Source organism: Erythranthe guttata, chromosome 3 (assembly GCF_056151865.1).
Source record: "Erythranthe guttata isolate IM_541 chromosome 3, IM_541, whole genome shotgun sequence".
Classification (NCBI taxonomy): Eukaryota; Viridiplantae; Streptophyta; class Magnoliopsida; order Lamiales; family Phrymaceae; genus Erythranthe; species Erythranthe guttata.
The window spans coordinates 2,619,576-2,642,500 of record NC_142535.1 but is presented as its reverse complement, the minus strand read 5'-3'; the positions used below and the strand labels follow the sequence as shown (position 1 = coordinate 2,642,500).

Sequence of the window (22,925 nt, the reverse complement as noted above, 5' to 3'; positions counted from 1 at the left end):
ATTTGCACATTGACCTTCGTAACTTATATTTCCGTCGAATTTTTTTGATCTTTTAAGAAAATTATTCTAAAGATTTTAAATTATACAATATTTTTGGGATTTCAAATCTACCTTAATTAATATATTAGAAAACAAATTTAGATTGGGACCTAAATATATATAATCCATTACCAAAATAAATTGAAATAATTCATTTTTTATGAGTTTGAGATTTTTTTAATTCCAATTACAGATCTACTAAAAATCATATATATATATATATATATATATATATATATATATATATATATATATATATATATATATATATATATATATATATATATATATATATATATATATATATATATATATATATGATGCAATTTGCTAAACATCCCTTAACTCTAATTGTCTTTTAAATCAGGACATATCAACTTTTGCAATTTGTTAAAAGTCATGTGTTCTTCAGACTCTTCACACCCTGTCAGATCTCGTCCAACCCCGTTGCATTCCGTTAAATCTGCTCCATCCCTACCTTTGGCATTGCCATCGTTGAAAAGTTCAACCACACAGCCACACAGACGCACAAGCATAATCACACGCCTACATACGCACATACGCAACCACACACATGCACACACATACGATTTTGGTTACACTCATTCATTTCCGCTGTAACTTAATAATCATCAAAATCAAATCGAAAAAAATAATAAGAATTGTTTGATGATGGTGATGGTGATGGTGATGTGATGTACGTACCAGAGATTTAAAAAAAATTGCAGCTTATTTAACTAAACTGTATAAATAAACTATTCAAATAAGCTGTATAAAATGTGTAACTAAGTTGTCTGCATAAGTAGTGTATATGTTGTGAAAAAAATTTGTTTTTGAGTTTTTTTTTACTGTATTTTACCTAAGTTGTTGCTTAATAATATAACTAAGTTGTGCAACTAAGGCCTGCAAATCACCACGTTGCCATTACAGTTAATTTTCCGAAGCAATTTCGTTAGAGAAAGAGCACATAAACTTTTAGCAAAATGACAAAATACACATGTCTTTATAGCTATAGAGAATATTTTTTAGGAACCTGTACTAAGTTTTTCTAATATATATCTATATGAATGAGTATAAAGTGGTGAGTTGTCAAAATACTTATAAGGTGAGATCTCACATCGATTAAGTTTACGTGCCTAATTTGATAACACCTTTTGCAGCCAAATTTGATTTATGGACCACAACCTTGTTTCTTAGTCTTAAATAGTTAAAATTGGTATTGATAAATTTCCTAAATTATTCCGCAAAAATATTCAAAAAATCTTTGAGCGGGCCCCCCCCCCCCCCCCCCCCCCCCCCGCCCACACTGCCACACATTTGCTAATCGTATGCCACTGCGTCATCTGTGTCAAGGTGAAAAGACGATCATACCCCTGAGCCACCGCTTATTATAAATAGGCATTTGATATTATAAATCATTTATTTTGTCATTTGTGTGCATCAAGAGATTTGGAAGAATGGTGGTGAAGGTTTATGGACCCGTTTATGGTTCGCCAAAGAGAGTGATCGCTTGTTTACTGGAAAAAGAGATTGAATTTGAGGTTGTTGATGTTGACCTCTTCAAAGGAGAGCACAAATCTCCACAGTTTCTCGAGTTGCAGGTTTCTCTCTCTCTCTCTCTCTCTCTCTCTCTCTCTCTCTCTCTCTCTCTCTCTCTCTCAATCTCTCTCTCTCTCTCTCTCTCCCAATCTCTCTCTCTCTCTCTCTCTCTCTCTCTCTCTCTCTCTCTCTCTCTCTCTCTCTCTCTCTCTCTCTCTCTCTCTCTCTCTCTCTCTCTCTCTCTCTCTCTCTCTCTCTCTCTCTCTCTCTCTCTCTCTCTCTCTCTCTCTCTAATTTGTGTTTATTTTGGAATCATACAGCCTTTTGGATCGGTTCCAGTTATTCAAGATGGAGACTACACATTATATGGTAATCAAACATTTTCTTGGCCTTCTAATTGCATTTTTATTTATTTATTATTTTGTATATTGTGATTTAGCAATTTAGAATTTCGCTCATGGAATTTAGAAGACAGTTAAAAAAAAAATTATCTCCGGTTCAAAATTAATGAAACTCTGATTAGTCCAACTCAATCAGAGGGATCAGATCGAAATTAGCATTTTTGGGAAATTTTTATTTATTTTCAGAAAGTGGAAACTAATTCCAATTTCGTTCCGTAAATAAAAATTGAAAAGCCAAATCATTAGGATATCGGAATAAATAGATTTATTCTGAAATCCGAAGTTTTCGGATCTGAATATGCGGAATTCAAATTCTTTTATTCATCTGTAATACGAAATACATAATAAATATTTATATTATAATTAAAAGTGTAATTATTAGAAATACTTTATGAAATTAAAATCAGATCGGAATACGGAATCTAATGTAATCCAATTCCATTCAAAAATCGGAAAAATCGCAATCCAAACATATGGAATTTGGAATGAAAAATAAAATTCCCAAAATTGAAAAGTTTTGGACCAGAATCTCCGGAAATCGGAATTTCAGTTCCAATTTCCACCCCTAGGTGTAACATTAGTAGCTACCTGCGATTCCTCCCAACGGGAAAGTGTAATGTCTATATTATAAAATTTTAATTAAATTTAACATTCTCACCTTCATTTTATGTTTTTTGTCTTTAATCCCAATTAATACCTTCTTAAATCCCAACAGAATCGAGGGCGATCATTAGGTACTACGCAGAGAAATACCGATCCAAAGGAACCGAACTATTGGGTAAGACAATAGAGGAAAGGGGCCTTATAGAACAATGGCTAGATGTCGAAGCCCACAATTTCCAACCACCGCTCTACGAATTAGTAGTTCAAGTCTTGTTCGGCCCGAAATTGGGCATGACACCCGACCAAAAATGCATCGATGAAAACGAGAAGAAACTCGCGCAAGTGTTGGACGTGTACGAAGAGAGGCTATCTAAGAGCAGATACTTGGCTGGTGACTCATTTTCACTAGCCGATCTTAGCCATCTTCCGTTCGGTCAGTACTTGGTGACCGGTTTGGGGAAGGAGTATATGATTAAGGATCGAAAAAATGTGAGTCGATGGTGGGATGATATTAGTAGTAGGCCGTGTTGGAAGAAAGTTGTTCAAGACTATCCTGCCCCTGTTTAAAGAAACAAGCTTGTGTTTGTTTTCTTGAGGATTTGAATAAAACAGGGGTTATTGCATTTTAGCACCCGTGTGTTTACTTTACTTTCCAAAAAATCACCGTGTAATAATAATTACTAAATAAAATGGGGTTTATTGTTTATTGCATTTAGCACCCGTGTGTTTACTTTAATTGCCAAAAAAATCACCGTATAATAATAATTACTCCATCTAACACTTTTGTCACTTTAAATTTCTAATACTGCATTAATTACTTAATTTCCAGTTTATGCTTATTAACTATTTCTAATACTTTTTTTTAATTTATTTATCTCTCTTATTCATTATAAGATCAGGTTATTTTAGTCTTGAAGCATATATTTGTTCTAAAATCAAGACACGACATTCTTAATCCGTGTGCAAAGTAAAAAAAAACGACTATTAAAAGGGAACGGAGGGACTAGCAAATAAAACGGGGTTATTGTTTATTGCATTTAGCACCTCCACTTATAAATAAATATTTAATAGAGTCCTTCAATGGTTTAACACTATTAGCAAACTATTTCATATAGGGATGGTAATGGGGTGGGTATGGGGCGGGTTTTGCAATCTCCGTCCCCGCCCCGCTATGGAAATGTCCATCCCATCCCCATCAAAATCCCCGAATTTTATAAAACCAATCCCTATACCCGTCTCATAAAATCTCCACGGGTACCGCGGGGGGAAAAAATTTTCATCTATTTTTTTTTTCTTTTTTTTTTTTATAAATAAATATTCAATCTACTTATAATTTAAAGGCCTATTTCAACAAACAATAATCTAATATTTAATTATATTACCCTAAAAATCCTCATTTGGGGCTAATATTTAATATATTACTACTATTTAATTATATGAAATGCTATTTGCGGTCACAAAATTGCTATTCGCGGTTTATAACAAAATACCCCAAAACTTTTAAAAATACCAAAAAAACCCCCAAAACTGCAAATAGCAAAAAAAAAATTAAAAAAAAAATCGAAAATTCGAAATCAAGCTTGAAGAAGGGTTGGGCTTCGATTTTTGATGTAATTTCGACTCTTTTATGTGTAATATGCATTGGGTAGGTCGATTACGGAACCAATTTCATGTTAAAAAGCCCTACAAATTGATTTGTAGGTCTTTTTTTTTTGGCAAAAAAATGTTCGAACGCCCATCTTGGGCGTTCGAACATTTAAAAAAAAAAAAAAAAAAAAAATTGCACTGGACGCCCAACTCGGGCGCCCAAATGCAGCTTGCACGCCCAACTTGGGCGTGCACTGCATGAATGGGCGCCCAAGTTGGGCTTTTACGCGTTTTGGAGGGGTTTTTTGGATTTTTTTGAGAAGTTTTAGGGTTTTAGTGAAATAAAGTGTTTTTTTTGGGGGGTTTTGTTATAAACTGCAAATAGCAATTTTCAAACCGCAAAAAGCAATTCCCTTTAATTATTTATATTTAACAATTAATAAATATATATTATATATATAAATAACGTGGGGCGGGTAAGGGGGCGGGTAAGGGGACGGGTATGGGGCGGGTCTAGGGCGGATATAGGCAAACTCGTCCCCATACTCGTGCCTTGTCAAAAAAAAAAAATCAATCCCCATACCTGCCCCATTTTTTTTCGAGGCGGGTAATACCCAAAAATTTCGGGACTAGTCGGGGCGGGTCAAATTGCCATCCCTAATCTCATAAAAGGATGGGTTGTGTGCTTAAAAAATACATCATACTGGTTTTTTGCTAATATTCTTAGTAATTTGATATAACCTTTGTACCGGGAAAACTTCAACTTCTTAACATTTTTGCGTTTCGAACACGTTTCGTGTTCGACAATCGAGGACACCTGGCGGACACCATATGGGTCATTTTACAATTTCTAAAAGGTTAGAGACATGTTTTAATAGCAAATTTTTAAATATTTTGTTGCTTCCCTAATTATTTACATCGTCTAATGATCAATTGCAAATTTATAGTTGATAGTAAAATATATTTTGAATATGTTTGTATAAAAAAAAATACACAAAAAAACGTGAGCAGTTTTCTATCCTCGGATTTTGTGCAGGGGTTCAGAACTTTGATCATTGCGAAATATATTTTCGTCAAACTGGAAATCTCACCCCCTCACCTTAAGTGATTAATACTTTCGTCAAAGAAAAACATTTTTGAAGGTCAAAACGACCGGGAATTCACGTTTTTTAATAAATAAATTAAGATTGCTTGTATGAAATGTCCTGATAATTGGATAGTTTGGCCTTAATATAATTTTGTTTCCTAAAAAAATATTTCATAATTTGTAGTATCATCTGATATGGAAGTTTAAACATTTTGCAATAAATATTTCATTGCAAAAAAAATTAAAAAATAAAATAAAATAGAAATGGCGGCGACTATATGCAATCGCAAAGTTTACTTAGGGTAAGACCAAATTAAAATTTATACCAAATTAAGTGTAAAAAGACTATAATGACCTTAGTAAAATATAAACAAAATAAAACTTAATTCTATCAATTACTATTGCAAGACCAAATTTAAAAAATAAAAGAAAATTAAAACACAGTTGGAAAACGTGAGGAAAGAAGAGGACCACTTGCAGATTCACCGCCGCGCCGTCGGCATAGCCGATGAAGTTGACCACCACCTTGTAAAATTTCGACACACTGGTGTCGAATTTTTCACTAAATTTCGACAATAAGTTGTTGTCGATTATTTGCACTTTTTTCGACATTTGTGTGTCGATATTTTGTTCCAAATTCGACATCAATGTGTCAGTTTTTAGCAATTTAAACGACATGCTGGCGTCGATTTTTTCAGAAACTGAAAAATTCGACTCTATAATGTCGTTTTTATAGCTAAATATCGACCTTTAAACGTAGATTTTTTGTGTACGGGAAATTATTTTCGAAAAATAAGAAAAACGATCACAAAGCTTAAAAAAATACAATAGTTCTTACCCATTGTGTACTTCGACCTTAGAATCATTCATATTGATGTCTTGTGTGTCCATAATGTCCTCGTTTGCAAGTTTTAGTAATATTTGAGGGTTTTGTTTGATGAGCTTTTTTGGAGAATATGAAAGAGTTTTTTTGAAGAAAATATGTAGAATGAGTGTGAAGAAGAAGAGGTTGAGTTTTGTTGGTGAAGAAGAATGGTCATTTTTCATTTTTTTTTTTTAAATCTTTTGGTCTTGCAATAGCAGTTAGGCCTTTTTTAAATTAATAATATCAAAATTAATATTGGGGTTATATTTGTAATTTTCAGTCTTGCTCTTAATAAATTTATTTATATTTTGGTCTTACATGAAGTAAGGTCTTGCTCTTAGAAATTTTGAGATTGCAAATAGGTGCAGCCAATAGAAATTACTTTGAACGCATGAATATTAAGTGAATATAATGAAGGGTGGTGGATTATAACTTTGAGGGGTATCCGAACCGGTTGGATTCTTAAAAGAAGCCGAGAAAAACTATTACTTGCATAGTAGCAGTAGCAACGCAAGTGGACATTCGAGCAATCCATGAGGAAAAATAACAACCCACTGCCAACTACCGTAACTGAACCATGTATATATTAGGTATTGACACACGAGCTACATTTGGTCCACTCATCCTCTCAATTTGTAAATTTTTTTCTCTGTTATCCCAAAAAACTTAGACGACCAAATTTATTTTTTGATTTGAATGTTTCGAATTTAGATGTGATTTATGTGGATTGGCCAAGAGCCAATGAATTCCTTGTTTACGAAGTATGAATAAATGTTCATTCCAAATTTGGGAACATGTAACGAATCAAACATCTTACTGACTAAATTATTAGTTAGTCAGTAGGATATTAATCCAATTTCATTTTATCCAATGTAATCCGGATTTAAGTAAGAAAACGAGGCCATATTGGATTAGATTATATCGGATTCGATAATTATCTACATGTTGGCTAAGCTTATAAGATGTTAAAAGGAGCTTATAAGATGTTTAAGAGCTTATAAGCTCTTCCAAAGTGTTTGGTATTTTTTTAGAAAAAGATCTCAATCTTTTTTAAAATAAGCTGTTGGAGAGCAAATAAAATCTTTTTAAATAAGTACCTCTACCCCACCATTTTATTTAAGATCTTTTAATGAGTAAAAATAGGAAATAAGCCCATTATCCAAACACTCTAAAAATTAATCTTAAAAATAAGACGTAAGAGCTTATCAGCTCTTAAAACATCTTATCAGACGTAAGAGCTTATCAGCTGTTTAAAATAAGCTTAGCCAAACACCCTCTTAATTGACTAATAGTAGGAGTTAATAAGATGTTTGGTTGATAAAATTCAAAATAACCATAGCCCCATATTGAAACTTAAATCTGCAGTTAAATGTTATTGTTTCAATAAATTAGTAACACTCCTCCCCAATCGATTAATTTGTAGAGTTCATTACAAATAAGCCCATCATGTGATACTTATTCATAAACGGGTCCAAACAAAAAAAAAATTACAAAAAAAGTTCAGACACTGTCCAGTGGTGTGTAAGACTAAATACCTCATCACATTTTAATATGCTCCAATTTCATCATTTAATTCAATTTAACCTCAATTTGACCCCAAATTTCACCAATTATTTAATTTTGACCAAAAACTCAATTTTGTGTACAATTTCGCCCGTCGCCGTCGTTGACTGCCGGTTTTCGGCGCTGTCTTTTTTATTTATTTATTTTTTCTGCCTGCTTTTTCCGACCTTTTTTTTTCTTTTTCTTCTTTCTGCTGCTGCTGATCGGTAGTCAACGTCGGTTTCCAGTGCGTGGACTTTTTCTTTTTTTTGAATTTTTTTTTCTTTAACATCTTTTTGCCCGTTTAAACAGTAATATTGTTGTGGTTGACAGTTATATTAATTATATTACAGTTTAACACAGTAATATTGTAATATTACTCTCTAGCACAGTAATATTAACACAACAAAATTACTATTATTGTGTTTAGAGTAATATTGATATTTTGATCATTGAACAAAGACAAACATAATAAAAAGCCAAAATATTAATATTGATGTTGTTGAAAGTAATATTACTGTCATCCACAGTAATATTACTGTAACGACATTACCGTCAACCACAATAATATTATTGTATTTACAGTAATTTTGCCGTCAACGACAGTAATATAATTACGTTGATTTGTCAACAAATTTAACCAAAAAAAAAGCAAAAAAATAATAATATTGATGTGGTTGACATACGTAAATGTATTGTTCGCAAAAGTATAATTACTGTTAATGACAGTACAATTACGGTCAACTTTCAACGACAAGCGTAAAAAAACGGAAAAAAAATTTAGGAAAAAAATAAATAAATAATAAAAATTCAACGCCATAAATCGGCGGCAAATATATTTTTTGAAAAAAAAATTGAAAAACAAAGGAGGATTTTTATAGTCAAAATTAATTAAATTGGGATTACAATTAAGAATTTGTATAAATGGTTGGGGGTAATTTTGTCATATACATTAATTTTCCTTTATTTTATAATCTTATATATAAAAGAAAGAAACGCTGGGGCAACCCTAAGAAACCCTAATCATGTCATATTTGTAATTTTTTTTCAATTTTTATCAAATTTTTATCTCCTTAATATTATTTTTGAATTTTATCATATTTGTATCCCCTAAATATTATTTTAAATATTATTTTTTATTTTTATCAGATTTTTTTCTCCTAAATATTATTTTTTATTTTTATCAAATTTTTATTTCCTAAATATTATTATAAATAGTATTTTTTTAATTTTATCAAATTTATATCTCCTAAGTCCTAACTATAATTTTAAATATAATTTTCAACTTTTAGCAGATTTTTATCACTTAAATATTATTTTCGAATTTTATCAAATTAATATCTCCTAAATAATATTTTAAATATTGTTTTCGAGTTTTATCATGTTTTTATTAGTTTTTTATCTCCTAAATATTATTTTCGTTTTTTATCAGATTATTGTCTCCTAAATATTATTTTCGATTTTTATCAAATTTTTATCTCCTAAATATTATTTTAAATAATAATTTTAATTTTAATCATATTTTATCTCCTAAATATTATTCTAATTATTATTTTCATATTTTATCAACTTTTATCTCATTAACATTATTTGAAATATTATTTTCGATTTTTTATCAAATTTTTATCTCCTAACTATTATTTTAAATTTTATTTTTGATTTTTATCTCCTAAATATTATTTTTTGATTTTTTAATCAAATTTTTATCTCCGAAATATTATTTTAAATATTATTATCGATTTTCATCAAATTCTCCTAGATATTATTTATAATAATCTGATTTTCGATTTTTACAGAAAAGGGTAAATAAATCTGATTTTCATCCCTAGCGGATTTTGTGACATCGTTTTACAGAATGTCTGCAACATTTGAATTTTATTTCTTCCCTACCTAAGGCTTCTTCGTTTGGTAACCCGACTTTAGATTTTGTTTCTTATCTTCTTCTTCATCCTATTGCATGTGTGGCAATTAGTTTACATCTTTTTCCATCATGGCTTATAGGTAATTTCATTTTGTTAAATTATGTGTTTCATTAATTTATACCAAAGTTTTCAAATTTTATGTATAACAATTATTTCATTTTATATGTTATTGGACATGTTATTGAAAGGGATGATTTGAGAAAATTAACCAAAAATGGGCGGAGCCACAAGCTATTGGAAGTCGACCTTCAAGACTTATTGTTTGTATGCGATATTTAATTTATTGTTTATATTTATTTTTGTTTCTTAATTTTCCAATTGTTAATTCCAGTGGCAAAACAACCTTAAAATGAGGCAGTGGAGAAGGGCTTAGTTCCGATGCAAGATGTATAGATGGCCTTTTACGATGGTATGTTGTCGATAGTTTAGTTTTGATTATGTTAACTTAGTTATTAAATCTAATTACTTTTAAGCTCAACATGGAAGACATAATTGATGATTTTTTTCCTGGTTCAAATTTTCTATCTACTGGTATTAGCTGATTCAATTCATTTGGAAAATTATTCAATAGTAAAGTTATGTCCTTTTTTTTTGTGTGTAGTATACTTAATAATGTTCCAGTATAATAGAATTTTGATCATACGATACATCAAACGTTTGTTTATATTCTTACAACATCAAAAGAATGCAATTTGTTGTCCCGTGCATCGCACGGGTACAATTACTAGTACATATTAAATGGATGGGGCTTGTTGGCGAAAGAGATATAACCCCTTAACCTAAAATAATAAAGATGGTTGTTCAATAATTTATAAAAATCCCTAATTTGCATGACTAACAAGACAACATACAATTTTATTCTTAACCCAATAACTTCGTTTTGTTGAACAAGAGACTTTATAGACAATTGACATATAATACCAAAAAAAAAAAAAAAAAAAAAAATTATACCGTGAGAAAAGACTTACGATTCCTATCTTCGTATTCCTGTATTATATAAAAGGAATTTATATAGCTAATTCGATTGGAATTAGGTTATATATATATATATATATATATATATATATATATATATATATATATATATATATATATATATAGACGTGTAATTGTGATAGTAGAATCCAAGTCCAACTATACTTCAAACTTCAAAGGCTTATATATTTACTTTGGTAATTTATAATTTATTTCCAACTTTCTTTCTTCTCCTTCTCGTCTTAATTATTTCATGCAATCTCTTCTTTCTGCGATCCTGAATTTCTCCTCCGATTTCGCAATCAGTCATTCGATTCACGTTCGTCCCGTCGAAAGGTACCTTCTTCCGTTTCTTTTCTTTTTTTTTTTAATTATTTTAGCGAAATATTAAATTATTGAACTAATAATTTAATACGTTTACTACTGAGTCGCAGCAAAATCAAAGATTATGACTTCATCAGAGAATTCTAGTTCCACAAAGGTGTTCAACTTTTTGATTCGGATCCCACGCGTTGATATTAAAATCCTCGAAGAACCGATCGGACCCGTGAAGCTAGAACTCGACGAAAAGACAAAAGCCAGAGATGCTATTCGGTTACAACTCGAAGATAAAATAGTAAGTCGTCGTCGTTGTCGTCTGCATGTTATGTTACTCGTCTTTTTTCCATTAATTTATGCTAAAAAAAAAACCCGATTTGTGATTCGCAGGCCGGCAGTAAGATTCACGATCTATATTACGAATATGTCAATGGCAAGGAAATAAGTGCAAGAAATACGGTGAAGTCAAAGCTCGCCGAAATAAAATCTGTTCGGTCCGTGATTAACAAAGCCGAAAAAGTATTATCCATCGATCGTATCAATGCTCGTGTATGCAACGTGGAAAGATATATAGTAGAACACGAGTCTCTGCCGTTGGAGGAATTACGAAAGCGCGTGCGTGGAATGAATCGGCTGAACCAACGTCGCGTAAGATTAGAAAATAGCGTTGGTCGATTATGTTATTGCTCTGATAGCAAAGATGGAATCGAGCGAATTCTTGAACTTAAAGAGAAGGCTAAAGAGAAATTAAAGGTATATATATATATATATATATATATATATATATATATATATATATATATATATATATATATATATATATATATACATACACGTTATACGTACTATTTTTCGATAACTTGTTCGATTTTGCTCTCTTGGAAAGCCGTAATTATATATGGTTGAGTTTTGTTGTGTGCAGATTCTAACGAAGGAGCTCGATATTCTCGAAGAAAGTGCCGTAATAGCTCGAGCGGCTGTTTTGGAATCGGAGAAGAAATACGAGGGTGAGAGGAAACAAATAGAACAATTGAAAGCTCTGTCGAGAGCTGCTGAAGATGTTTGCCGAGTGGCACGAGCTAAGTTGGAGAGTGTGAGAATAAAGCATCGTCGGAGGGTAATCTTTCTTAACTTATTTTATTATTAGAAAAGCTCGCATGTTTAAAGATTATGTGATCAACAATATATAGTAGAACCTCGATAATTAATAACCTCACTTAAATATTACATTTTTTCGGTCCCAACTCGGTAAAAACATGTTCAATTATTAGTTTGATAATTTAATATTTCGCTAAATTAATAGAATTTTGTTAGGCCCGACTGTATTAATTTAAAGAGGTTTAACTGTACAGTGATCGACATCATTGGGTGTTTTTCTTGCTAATACAGTTAAACCTCTATAAATTAATACAATCAGACCTAACAAAATTCTATTAGTTCAGTGAAATATTAAATTTTTGAACTAATAATTTAGTACGTTTTTTACTGAGTCGGGACTGGAAGAAATTATTATTTAAGCGAGGTTATTAATTTATCGAGGTTCTACAGTAATTCATATACCTTAATTTATCATTATTTATTTTATGGCAATGTGAATAGCTTAATTGAACGAATGAAATTGCAGATATCACTCCTTAGCGACTGCATAGAGGATACAAAGTTTATAACCAGGGATCCCGAGGAGCTTTCCGACTTCTGCAAGGAATCTGTAAGTTATATATGTTTAATTTTTTTTTTTTTTATGTTTAAGTTGAACAACATCTATAACTTAACTAACGTGTTTGAATTGCATGTATAGGTGGAAAAGTTTATGAAATTGTGGAACGAAGATGAAGAATTTCGCCGACAGTACGTCAGAATGAACGAAGCAGATAAAATGAAGAGAAATCAAGAAACGACTATCGAAGATGCAGTTTCGGAGACTGAAACAACTAACGCCGAGCCTCGGAAATCTTACATGTTTGTATTTCCAAACTTAATTAGTAAGTGGCGAAAGACATTTTATAGCTTGTTTGCCTTTGCATTTTAGCTTGAGAGTAGAGACAATTGTATATAAAGGGTGTATGATATACTCATGGTTACCTACTAATGTTATTTCCTAGTGATTACATGTGTGTAAATGTTATTTTTACTTGATAATGATGAGTAATTATTTTGTTCGTTTTTAAGTCGAATGGGAATTTGATACACGTATGCCTAGTAAAATTGTATTTTGAAAACGAGCGCAGATGCTTGATTCCATTAGGTACTAACGATAAATTGGCATCAGCTGACCAAATGTGTTTTTTTGTGACCAAACATGAACTTCGTATTTTTCCGGAATGTCGTAAAAAATACTCGCACGCTCGGCCTCCGAGGCGGCCAAACATCTCCTTCATTTCTTGTTTACTTGTTTTGCAATAATTTCAGAGTTGTATATTTTAATAACTATTTTTACAAATAAATCCCAATGGTAAAATTATCTTTACTTAAAATTGAACTTGTAAAATGTAAAACTTTAGAGCAATACTGAAGAGCAATGAAGAGGCATGTAAATAAAATATATTTTTATCTGTAAAAATATTCCTTTTTGTGTATTACTACATTCTACACCTTTGTCTACTGTGCATCATCTCATCTACTTCACATTCTTCAACCTGATTTATCATTTCACCAGCTTAACGAACTTTTCTAACACGAGCGAGCGAACTCCAAATTTCATCATAATATCCAACAAGCAATGTCCATTACTGCAGTTATACTGCCCCGACAGATCCGAAGTCCCATGATCATAAAACATATTCCAATCTTCCATTAATTGGAAACGGAAATCAAATTCTCTTCATGCTGTAATCCACCTCAGAAATTTGCCATCGATCCCAGTCTAATCAAATAATTTTCTGAACTTACGAAAATCCTCGCCCAGTCGAGTCTAAATTTAGTACATTCGTACAAGAGAATCTTACCCGGACGAGGCAAAAACTTTGGGGTCATCAGCAGATTGTAAGTCCAGAATTCATCGTATCGAAATCCAAGTGCGTGTGTGATGTGTGGAAGTTGGGCGTCGAATTTTCTACATCTTCTTCAAAGTGCAACAGTTGGTGCACGGGTTTGGGCCAATTCACTCAATTTTCTTCCTTCTCCGTACTGTACTTTCACCCTCCCGGGTTGACAAGAACGCCCCTCCTCATATTCAACAATCAATCACTAGGTCAAGCATTGGTATGGTGCTTCAATTACCTTTAAGACCAATACCATATTCCGCCGCAGTAAACAAAAGGGATAGTTAAATTCATCATCATACAAGCTGCTGCTACAGGTCCCGCTTTACAAAAGCACCATTTTGCTTCTTCGGAATGCCATTTTGCCAGGTATCTCGAGATTTATCACTAGGTTGATCAAAACCATTCAATGAAGTTTCTGCTCCTTGTCTTAAGATCCGATAACTTCCATTCCTAGGAAGTGTAGATAAATTTGACTTCTCATCGTCTTCTGACGGTGTTCCAGACCTGGACCTGGACTCAAAGTGTGAATCGTGTGACCTATTATATCTTGGTCCAGATCTCAAGCCCCTCGCACTAGAATTCTTCGAAGAAAATGTGCCGTATGTCGAAGATTCAGGTATAAAGTCTTTCGGCAGAGAATCCATGTCTAAGTAACAGTTCCGTGCTTTGGCATCATTAATCAATGCAGCCCAATCCTCAGATTGCATCAGAGCGTTCGCATTTCCCATAACCTGTCAGAAATGAGAAACAAAATGATATAAAAAAATTCTCGAGATATAAAAAAGGAGGAAAACAACACTTAGGCGGTGAAAGACATAAAGGAGGACGAAAAATCTCACCCAGAGTGCTCTTTTTGCTCGCGTAAGAGCAACATTCATTCGGCGAATGTCTGAAACAAACCCAACCCCATGACTGGATGCACGAACACATGACATAATAATGACATCACGTTCTTGGCCTTGGAAAGCATCCACTGTATTAATATAAATGTCTTTTCCTTCATCAGAATTCAATATATCCTTGAACTCCCGTTGGAGACATTTCAATTGCAGCTTATACGGAGTAATGATGCCAACAGACACTTTCCCAACCCCTAATGATTTCAATGTTTTCTGAAGATGCTCATACAAACGAACACAAAACTGTGCTTCCTGTGTATTCTGATAAGAAACAGACCCTCCACGATGAGATTCTCGACCGTAAGTAACATCGAAAAAGACGTACGGCCTCAGTAAAGGATCTTTATAATAAATCTCATCGGGAAGATTAGAAACACTCTCACTATCAGTAAGGCGTCCTTGGTAAAAGTACCTCGAAGGAAAATCCCTAATATGGGGATGCATTCTATACTGCACGGATAAAAGCATAGTTGGGCAGCCAGCTTGTTGGAACCTCTCGAAAAGGCTTCGACTGTACAACAATGTTCCAGCTGCCTTACTGATGACAGTAGCAGGAAGTTGCTGAGGATCTCCCACAAGAACACATCGAGCAGCACCGAGAGAAAGTGGCGGCAGAACTGCTACTTCACTAGCCTGTGCCGCTTCATCAATCACAACCATGTCAAAGCCATGCGTTAGACGAGAAAACAATTTCCGCCCACTGCTCGAGACTGTAGTGAAAACTATTTCAGCTTCATTGGCAAAACTAGCCTCAAGATCTGCACGGGCTTCCTCCAAATTGAAATTGCCACCACCACGAAATTTGCCTTCCAAAATGATAAGTCGAGACATCTCCACTAATGTTTTGTCTTTGTTCTCAACTGCAGCTGCAAGTTTTTGAAGTAAACCGTCCCGTGTTTGGTCTCTGGCCATAAGAACATCTGGATCAACACCAACAGATCCTTGTGCACGAACACTGGCAGCAGTGACAGTGAGCTCTCTCTGGTAGTGAGCAATTTCATGAGATAACTGATTTTCTCGGATCCTCAAATTGTGCATCCATCCATAAACTTCATCACGGCTCTTCATCAGAAGTAGTTCGGTTCTTCTTTCCACAGAAACTGCCTGAGCAGCCCGAGTCTGAGAATCCACTCCAACCCGAGCGACATCAGGCCGATAAACTTTCATCTCACCGTCAACAAATCCACGATCTAAGACACGTGAAAGCAGTTCATCAGTTGCAGCGTTTGAGGGAGCACAGACAAGCATCCTTGGCTTTGGGCACAGTTTTGGAAGCGTTCGGAAGAGATTGTGATCCATGCTCTGGAGAACTTCATCAATGGATCCAACAGCCACATTATCTGAGCTGCTCTCATTAACCTGCTTATAGCTTTCGGGTGCAACTTTCTTTAGCAATGCAGTGTAATAGTGCTGATACTGGACAAGATGGATCACATTAAGCATTCCCGATACTGTATGTGTTTTACCAGTGCCAGGGGGGCCCTGAACTAAAGTAAAAGGCCACGGATCTTGCTTTTTTGACGCACCATTCGATGTACCAGCAGCTGTATGCGTTGCTGCCCATTGAATGGCTGCTAGCTGGGGTCCGTTAAAAGTCCTATGCAGATATTCAACAAAGTTCGGAGTGAAGCAATCGGGCATTGCAGGTGGCTGTTCTTCATATTTTGGGAACTGATCGGGACTAGGCTGAAGAATCGCATTTTGCATCTGCAAGAGGGTATCATAAATGTCAAGCACAAAAGCATCACACCGATTTATGTTCTTAGCTGGCAACTATAATTCAAATAGAACCTGCAAATTAAGACGACGGAATGCATGCAGAGCAACATATTCGCGCTGTGTGGTTGCCAAAGTACCAAGCTGAGTCAGGTACCACACATCCCCTGGATGGAGCTTCCGCAGAATATGATCCTCGTTAATCTTGCTAGAGAAATAAAAACAATAATAAATACGAGGCAAAAAGTGGTAATGGTCCCAGCACTAAAAAATAAAGTACTCTAAACTGAAAAGAGTTGTATGACAAAAAGGTGTTAAAACTGACCTGCTCGAATCATATAAATCCCCAACATAGAAGTGAAGAATTGCCCCAATATGTTTTTCTCGGGTATCAATAGGTATATGTCTCCTCACTGTTCCAGCAACACGACCATTAACTTCTGCCTTCTCCTCATCATCCCTAGCCCCGGCATTATTCCTCCTAATATTGACTGCATTTTATCATACAAAGTGTGTAAGCATATGGCTTCCCAGTTACAAATCTCAGTAAGATTTACAGTTTATTCTGAAACCAGAAAGAAGAAAATTTATTCAAGAACAAACCTGCACCAGGCTTAGGGGATGAAAGAACCGCAACCTCTCCTTCCTTAAAGGTCCATTTGTATTCATGTGGCGGAATTAGTATCACATCAAACCATCCTGGCAAAACAAACAGCAGAAAAGCCAAATGACATTAAGTACTACAGGGGAATAATCACATTTGGTTAGAGTTTTCTATACACAGCAGGAAATTAAGAAAAACCGAACAGGAAATGAAAATTCAAGATAAGAAGAAACTATATCCTAAAAAGAATCACCACATGACAGGAAACGGTTTCTGATGATTCCAGTAAATGACCATTTTATCACAGCTGAATAAAAAAACAAAAACTGAACAGGAAGAACAACAACATGCATGGCCCACAATAAAATATGAACTATAAAACTGAGATTGGGCAAACGCAAACTTGTCCCAGCACTAAGTAACGTCAAAATGGACAATAGATTTGCGGTAAGTAACAAACTCAAGGTAAGTGGAACTGAAAATTCATAACCTAGTATCACAATTTTCAAAAATCAGGAGCAAACACAGCAGACTGGGCGTGCAGAACTTTTTCATTTTATTGAGATACTGAAATAAAAAAAACTGATCAAGTTCTAGTATTAAAGAAAGTTGACATAATAGAATCATACCCCTTTCACGCCGTTCAATGCTTTTTATGGATACCCTAACATGACTGGAAACTGTTTCTGATGATTCCTCCCACGAACTATAAAGCTGTGCTCGGCATTCTTCAAAAAGCAAAGGCTCAAATACGCTGATATACTCTTCTACCGAATCAAATTGACCAGGAACGCGTTGGAGCTCCTCTTCCTCTATTTTGTAGATAAAAAAAAGCAACATGTCAAGGTTACAATGTCAGAAACGTCTGCAAAGCACATTGTTCTGTGGCCAGATGATGCCATACGCAAGCTACTATAAGATATGTTAAATGTACGTTGTTTATTACAAAAGTGACAACATAAAAGTGAGAGTGTAAGACAAGTAAACAAAATACAGACAACTATGGCTAAGTAGCAAATGGAGAACTGGAGATATAGATCCCTTTATATGTATGGTGCCCCAAATACATAGGAGTTCTCTCAAGTAAATAGAGAAAATGCAGCCGAAGTCATCATATCCTTAAAAGGATATCTGTAATAGAAAAGCGGTATGTGCAGCATGTAACAACATTTGAAAGATGAGATGATTACGCAATCAAAAGGAGGAGGTAAGAGCTAGAATGGAACTATAATAACATACAGAAAATACCAATTCCGAGGCAACCGTGAAATCTCTAACTGCCACTACAAGGGAAAACCTAATAATACTTAGTACGCACTTTAAACTAAAGCACAGAATGCTCAAGTAGGTCTATGATGCACCAAAATCAAAGCCGTACAATAGCACTACAAAGCTTATGTTAACTCTATAGTGATATCTAAAGCACCTTAATATTCATATTGAAATGACAGCCCAATTTCAGCATGCTATACATGATGCATAGATTACTTGAAAAATTATTCTCATCAACTAAAAGTTAACTATTGCATTTATACAAATCATCCTTTCAAATTTTAACAATTAGTACAAATATAACTTCAGGAATAGAGAGAAGCATGGTATACAGAAAAGAAGTAGGAAAACAAAAGAAAGATAACCCTTCAAGCAGAAAAAAACAATGCAATTATGAATTTGAATATTAAGATACCTGGATGATGCCAAAACTTCTCGTTTGTCACCTCACGAAGAAGACGTTCCACAGATGAATCTTGATACTGATTACTTGTAAACGATTGATTCTTGGAAGGTAGTTTTCTGGGGACTAATTTAAGATCAGTCAAACTCTGATTGCTAACAGCTGATTTCCTACCAGAGTTCTGTGAATTCTTAAGTTGCCTTGTATCAGGGGGGAGCTTCCATGAATTCTGTCTAGGAACAGGTGCTGTTTGTCCTTCTGAAGAGAGTTCTGTTGAGCTATTCAACCTTCTTGGAGGTACAAAAAGCCCGGAACTACCGTCACCAATACTTTCAGGTTTATTCTCATTTGACTCCACAAAACTATTTCCTTCATTGCTGGGTAAGTCAGCCTGATTCGTATCTCCTACTGCAGGTTCAGTAGATGGCAAAGAGGTACGAGCTTCTTTCACATTCAGGGTTCTAGTCGGTGCCGGAATCTGCCTTCTAGGAGTAGAAGACTTCAGCACACCAACTTGTTTAACATCTTCTAAATTGAGAAACATGGTTTGCCTGCTGCGCTTTTTTCCGAGCATTGCTTCCTTCTGCTGGTCAAATTTCTGCCGCTTTCCGAGATTATTTGCATACTTTAGAGCATGATTTGCTTCAATTCCTCTAATTTCTCTTTGTTTTGGTGCTGGAGCAGAATCTTCCGGACCATCGATAGATGTCTCATCTTTCTTATCATTTGTTTCCGCATCCAACTCTAATACAGGGGTGTCATTTTCTTTCTTAACATCACGGGGATTAGAAGATATAATCTCCAAATCTCCAACCATGACACTACTTTCCATCATCTCAACGTTGCCTTTCTCGAGAACCTGTGTATCACTTATCCCACTTGAGTTTTCGTAAATAGTACTTGTTCTGTAAGCATCACCAGATTCCTCCGCATCGGTCCATTCACCTTCTTCCTTCTCTATAACTTCAGATTTTACAGAACCTGATTGCAGGTTTGGTGCAGCCTTTGTATCCAGGCCATTGCTCGGTTTAGAAGATGAGGCAAAATCGGAGAGAATGTCCCTAGGACTCCTTTTTTCAGCAGAAATATCAGATCCCTGGACAAATTTAGACCTCACAAAAGGCTTGAAACCAGACACCAATGGATCGTGGGAGAAAGCATGGTTATTAACTATCCCTTGGGGACCAGAAGGTGCTGCAAACAAGTCGGTTGTTGCAGTAGTTGAAGAAGGAATAGCCCTCTGAGGCTGGAAGCAAACAATATCATCATTATCATCGTCATTCTCAGCAGGGGGTACATTAAGATCAAATAGCAGCCTTCCTTTGGAGCCCATTTAGCAAGAAGTTGCATACAAGCAAACAGATATGTCCAATAATGTCTACTCGTAATTTTATTCGGATAATTACTATTTGGACAAGAACATAACATGCCAAGTGAAAATCAGCGAAAATATCAGACCTTGGGAATGGCCAAACAAAAATAAAAAGCACCTTCTGCATAAAATTTTGGAAAAGAAACTGTGTAAGAACGTTTATGCACATACTAGTTAAAATCACATAAAGTCAAAGATGTACAAAAAGATGTGAACTATTCTATACATAGTATTGCCTTCAACGAAATAAAAAAAGAACGGAGAATGTCCGCAGCCACCTAAGGCACTCGATGCGGATATGCAACTATTTTTTTTATTCTCTATTATTATTTTTGTAGATCTCTCAAGTACTAGTGTAATGCAATATTGTTAATATGCATACAAGCATCTGTTATAGTTATATGTCGATACAATAACATGGGTGAAATGATCAGTTTCACATACACAGTCAGAAATTTCATACACCACATGCTGCTCTACTAGGAACCCAGAACTGTAAAATCCTATCATCGAATCATCACATCACATGAAAATTATTTTCCAAATAGGCCCTAAACTGTATGTGGAATTTTTTTTTTACATATTATAAGAATAAATTACTTCCGAATATTGAAGAAACCCTTTACGGAAAGGTGTAAAATCTACTAGGAACCGAAAATCACAAAATCCGATCACCGGATCATCATATCACATGAAAATTGTAGAAATCGGCATATGTCGAAGAAAATTTAACATGTTATAAGAGTAAAATACTATAAAAAATTGAGTAAAATCAAGAACAAATTAGCACATTAGCACATTGCAAAATTCCACAAGCTAACCCTAGCCCCAAATTACTACCAAATCAAACCCTTCAAACCATCAATACCAAATTGATTAACCTCAGCAATAAAATTCACCACTCAACACAATCAAGCCCAAACAAAAATCAAAATTGATCGTTCTATCAGAGCACCAAAACAAACAATTAAGAAAAAGGAAAACTAATGTACCGACAATAGAATAAATTTGCAGTCACGAATTCATGCCAAAAATCCAAAAAGAAAAAAAAAATTCAAAAGTTCAGATCGAAAATAGCAAAACTAAACGATTAATCGATGCTAATAAATAGTAAAAAAAACTGCAACGATCGATTCAAAAGGAGAAGAATTCGGATCAAGTTACCTTCTCCGCACAGAACTCGCGCACTCAGATTGAAAGAGAGAAGAAGAAGCTGAACCACATCGACATACATACAATTTTACAGAAATGAATTCGCCATTTTATACAAAAATTGCAAAGGAGAAGTGCTATACCTAATTTATTTTCAAGTACTTATTTTTGTTCCTAAAGTGCTGATTCTCTTCAAATAAAGTTGTCAATCACAAACTTTAAAGAGTAAAAAGTGCTGTAACCAACAAGAAGTGCTACTTTTTTACTATTGAAATTAATTGTTAAACCTATTTCTATTTCTAATTAACTAAAATATCGTAATTTGGAACCGTATTTTTCATTCCAGTTCTAGAAGTTCCGATTTCCGGTTTTTCTGATTTTATTTGGAACAGGACCGGAATGGTAAATCAAATTACCGGAAATTTTAATTTTCGGTCAGATTTTAGATCCGAATATTTCTATGGTTTTTCGAAATGTATAATATAATGTTATGATATACTTTGTGATTCCATAATGTAACTTATGCTATATATTATATAAAAAATATAAATACTGAAGGGTCGAGTAAATTAAAACCATAGAAAAGTTTAATTGGTATTAGAAACTTTATGTTGCATTTTTCCTTATAAGAAAATCTATGTTTCGATTTGTTGTTACTACATGTGTTTTTATTTATCGCATTTTGTCGACCTATCTTTTGGATTTTCTTGTACTTTCCTGCTAAATTTCAAAGAAGATAGAAAAATATTGGAAAAATCTCCATTATATCCGAATTTAGAACAAGAGATTATAAACTCATGTAACTTTTCAATTTCTGAAATTCCGCCAATTCCGAGACATTCCGAAATCAAAATGATTGTTTGCATTCCGATTTTTTGGAACCCAATTTTAACTTTTGAAAGAAATGAATTTTTTTTTGAAAAACCCATTTATGATCAATTCCGTCCGATTTACACCCCTAGTGTTACTGCTTTCTTTTATGATGACTAATTCATAATATTTTCCTAGAAATAGCTCTAAATTAAGTGGTGAAGCAAACTCGTTCCTCATAGATTTTATTGATATTCAATCAAATTAAAATTATTTTCTTTGCATTATATGCATTATGCAATACATTTTTCACATCCAACAAATTTATTAGTTGCGATATTAACACAATGATAAATTCCATTGGGCCGACCGAATGAGTCGATTAACTTTGCCTCGATTGAATTCGATAATCTCATAAAAGCCCGAAATCGCAGTCAATCTACAAGAAAACTACCTAACAGGAACATTAATCATATTTGAGTTATTCTCTAATTGGGGTTCTACTAATTAAACTCATAATTCTGAAGTACATTATTTATTTTTCATTGCTCAAGTTTTCTGTAGATGTACTCCTTTCTTTAGCATATCTACTAATTGAGCGTCGGAAGGGCTTCGTCAAACCAACCCAGTACCCTAGTTCATGTGTGTTCATTTCGTAGATAGTGAATCCCATCCTTCATTAGCTCTCTACGTGGTGACAAACTACTCGAGGATTACCTACTCGTGATCAGTAACTGAGGCCTCACATTCCACATTAATAACTACTTGTAAATGACGCCACATCAACAAATTAAACAATGATAGAGTATATGGGAAGAAAATAACATTATACTCA

At 34.0% G+C, this 22,925-nt stretch overlaps 3 protein-coding genes across 6 annotated transcripts; 2 read left to right on the top strand and 1 right to left on the bottom strand.

Moving 5' to 3' along the window:
* The first annotated feature begins 1,257 nt into the window (after positions 1–1,257).
* LOC105962512 (glutathione S-transferase F9) lies at positions 1,258–3,288 on the top strand. Its single transcript, XM_088815406.1, has 3 exons — positions 1,258–1,640; positions 1,899–1,947; positions 2,695–3,288. Exons 1-3 carry the CDS (start codon positions 1,497–1,499, stop codon positions 3,147–3,149), a joined length of 648 nt encoding a protein of 215 aa, XP_088671532.1. The 5' UTR covers positions 1,258–1,496; the 3' UTR covers positions 3,150–3,288.
* An 8,488-nt stretch (positions 3,289–11,776) lies between these two features.
* Positions 11,777–13,032, top strand: LOC105962513 (uncharacterized). The gene is made up of 3 exons (XM_012986830.2): positions 11,777–11,995; positions 12,503–12,586; positions 12,677–13,032. Exons 1-3 carry the CDS (start codon positions 11,777–11,779, stop codon positions 12,905–12,907), a joined length of 534 nt encoding a protein of 177 aa, XP_012842284.2. The 3' UTR covers positions 12,908–13,032.
* Positions 13,033–13,409: 377 nt separating this feature from the next.
* Positions 13,410–21,487, bottom strand: LOC105962527 (hypothetical protein). Of its 4 annotated transcripts, none has more exons than XM_012986840.2 (8): positions 21,293–21,487; positions 18,769–20,249; positions 17,711–17,893; positions 17,081–17,176; positions 16,803–16,968; positions 16,553–16,685; positions 14,702–16,468; positions 13,410–14,593 (listed from the first exon to the last, which is right to left on the bottom strand). In XM_012986840.2, exons 2-8 carry the CDS (start codon positions 20,087–20,089, stop codon positions 14,171–14,173), a joined length of 4,089 nt encoding a protein of 1,362 aa, XP_012842294.1. In that variant the 5' UTR covers positions 20,090–20,249; positions 21,293–21,487; the 3' UTR covers positions 13,410–14,170. The 4 variants fall into 4 exon arrangements, with proteins under 4 accessions (XP_012842294.1, XP_088671531.1, XP_088671529.1 ...); XM_088815405.1 differs by having other exon boundaries at positions 18,769–20,002; positions 21,293–21,469; XM_088815403.1 differs by lacking the exon at positions 21,293–21,487 and adding an exon at positions 21,121–21,206.
* Positions 21,488–22,925: the final 1,438 nt, after the last annotated feature.